Source organism: Cupressus sempervirens, chromosome 10 (assembly GCF_028749045.1).
Source record: "Cupressus sempervirens isolate cs-2001-9-10 chromosome 10, ASM2874904v1, whole genome shotgun sequence".
Taxonomy (NCBI): domain Eukaryota; kingdom Viridiplantae; phylum Streptophyta; class Pinopsida; order Cupressales; family Cupressaceae; genus Cupressus; species Cupressus sempervirens.
The window spans coordinates 586,535,510-586,538,581 of NC_143127.1; the positions used below are offsets into that span (position 1 = coordinate 586,535,510).

Sequence of the window (3,072 nt, forward strand, 5' to 3'; positions counted from 1 at the left end):
CATATGTAATATCTCCCAAAATCCCTGGTGGATGTCCACACTCCATTACAAAGCTATCATTTGGGGATAGGAAAGAAGGATGCTGAAACAAATTGGGGTCAATAGCTAGTTACATTTGACCAGAAGTTCCTAAATAATTTGCATCAAATGCATATGTGCTTTCAATGAGACTACATATATCTAATGCCTATTGTCAACCAATTTAGGTGCATTATGTATGCTTCTACATCTTGCATGTGTATGCCCATACCCTATTCCAAAGCTCCCATTTTGGTACAAGCCAAAAGTACAACTAAAACATATTCAAGATTTTAACATGTATTTGTCATTTTTCCCCCATTGGGTGTTGTTCTCGTAGCCATATTCGGCAAGCCCTTTTGGCTCATGCAATTACTTAGATGGAGCTTCTTTTTCCATGCTTAAAATTGATGAGCTAATCATCCCTTTGATGAAGTTTTAAAAGAGCTCTATTGTGGCTCATTTCCATTTAGTACATTCCTATGGAGAATGCATCTGGTACCCATGTATGACGGACCTTTAATTCCATCCATAACTTGAAAAAGAACCTATTGATTGCATATGTTGTAGGGCACTAGTTGAATTATAAATACTAACATAAAAATGCTTTCTGATTTAATTGACATAACAATCATGTTTTAAGCTCGGTGCGTTCGATTCCTGCGATGACCATGAGATTTTTGGGGTTCTCAGAGGATTTTCTATGATTTGCCTATGCTCTCTAGGATCTTCTCTAATTCAAATTTTGCATGGCAGATTGTCTCAGCTTTGAAGCTTCAAATTGTTGTCAATGACAGCACCAAAATGTTGTGCTTAGATGGAAGAATTATCGTATAATTGTTGTGTTGACCAAATAAAAATTGTGTAGATAGATCAAAAACTACGAAAAACCAGTGTTTAGGATGTGAGATAATGTTATGGGCATGAGACAAAACTACTACGTTAGACATTTAATACATGTACGACAGAGCATGCACTTCATAGGAGAAGCTTATCGACTTAATAAGTGTAAAGAATGTTAACTACATTAGATCTATTTTTTTGAGATTTCTTATTATAAATTGTGTATTCTTGGATTCCTTTTGATTTATTATGTTTTGATGATCACTTTTAACTTTTTTTTTAATAAATCGTCATTTTAAAGATATTTTGAAGTTGATTGATGATGTTAGGAATTTCAATTATTTTGTATGAAATATATATTTGATTTTATCTATTCTGTTTTGTAAGCTTTTAGTCATTTAATATTTACAACAAATGTAAAATACTCTCATCCAATGATAAGTTGTATCAATCTTTCTTTTTTATAATAAAACATATCATATATTTTTATTATATTTAAAATTTTCTTATAAAATTTATTGTCTAGATACCATACTTTAATTTGATATTATTTCATTTGAAACAATGTCAATGAAATTTTGATCTTTAATGAAGTTAAATGATTTCTTATGAACCCATAAGAATCAATCAAATCTTATGGGCACAAACCTCACATTATAATATTTACCTCAACCAAATCTATCCACTTTATTTATTAAAAAATTGTTAAATAGACTAAACTTTATATCTAAAATATACATTTTGTATTCAGTTGTTGGACAAACTGATCTCAACTAAAGACCCCTATCACCGCCATAAAGAAAATTGCTTATAAAAGCAGATATGGGTATGTTGAAATCTTCTTCCATATAAAACAAAAAGAGTCTTGACTGTACTAGTAGCGACCTTACAATATGAATCTCTTGAAAACCGCCATTGAAATGGCGTGGTCATTTCTCCATGGCAGGAATAGGAGGTGGTACCATGGCGGTCTCCATCTCCAACTGCTGCCTCTCCACGTTCTTCTTCCAACCTGCAACAACAACCCCACTAATGTAAAAATAGAATCCAAAACCAGCTAATTAGCAATTAAAATAATAATAAAGGTCTAGTCACAGAGACAAAATATTACCGAGAGCAGGATCATATCCTCTGTGTTTGAGCTCCTTGTATTCCTGGCACAGCGCGCAGGGCTCGCAAAAGAAATGGAGCAAACAATCCGTGACGGGAACCGGAGCCAAGTTGTATTTTGCCCGCATCTTTGCTCGGTACCTGCAGGAAAAGCACGAGGCAAATCCGGAAACACAAATAACGCCATAGACCCCAAAGCACGCATACCACGTTACGCACAGCAGCCCGTACAACACTCCGCTCGCAGCGCATCCTGCAATCAATTTCCACAATTCAAACTGTCCATACAAGTATTATAACATTCCAGAAACCTACAATTTTATTTATTTATGCGAGTCTTACTTGGAGAACCCTCGTCCACAATCTCCGCTATGCGCCCGAAAGTGATGCAGGGGCAGAATAATGTGAGCAAACCTACAATATATCCATTCATATTAGTGGCAGCATGACATGATGAAGACAAGAAGTAGAAAGAGAAGGGGGAAAAGTACATTGGAATGGATCTTGGGTGCAGGAGCAAAGGCCAGAGGACCATTCTGTGGGACGAGGAGGGTTGCCTTGTTGGGGTGGAGGAGAGGGATAAGGAGGCGGCGCCGCCGGTGGCGAGGGCTGTACAAATTGGAAGAGAGCGCCGGAGTTTTGCGGCGGCGGCGGCTGCACATATTGCTGGTGTAGCGGATAACCAGTTGCGATTTGCTGCGAAGGCCCTTGAAATTCTTGCTCTTCCTTTGGCGTACTCATCTTTCTCCTCTTCTGAGACGACGGAGCGCCAGTGCAAGTATATAACCAGCTGCCTTCTGGAAATCGACGGCTTACGACCTCTTCTAGTCGTGGGATAAATCCCCCGCGTTCATTCTCCACTGGCGTAATTACGAAGCCACAGATGTCTTGTGCAGGTCAGTCGATGTAATCAAAGTCGGATGATTAGTTAGCTCTGTCCACGTGGCGTTTCTTGGTTCAAAGCAGGGGATGACAGAAACAGCTCACCCGCAACTTGCAAGTGTTGAAATGGTCAGCGTGCGTAACGGAAGTTGATCGGCGGGGAATATTCTGTTCAAGATATTTATAAATATTCCTTTGAGTGGTGACTTTTGGGATATT

The 3,072-nt window shown here is 38.2% G+C and overlaps 1 protein-coding gene across 1 annotated transcript; it reads right to left on the minus strand.

Moving 5' to 3' along the window:
• Positions 1–1,523: 1,523 nt before the first annotated feature.
• Positions 1,524–2,844, minus strand: LOC149535230 (protein PLANT CADMIUM RESISTANCE 7-like). Its single transcript, XM_089805666.1, has 4 exons — positions 2,463–2,844; positions 2,314–2,385; positions 1,973–2,224; positions 1,524–1,873 (listed from the first exon to the last, which is right to left on the minus strand). Exons 1-4 carry the CDS (start codon positions 2,710–2,712, stop codon positions 1,791–1,793), a joined length of 657 nt encoding a protein of 218 aa, XP_089661792.1. The 5' UTR covers positions 2,713–2,844; the 3' UTR covers positions 1,524–1,790.
• Positions 2,845–3,072: the final 228 nt, after the last annotated feature.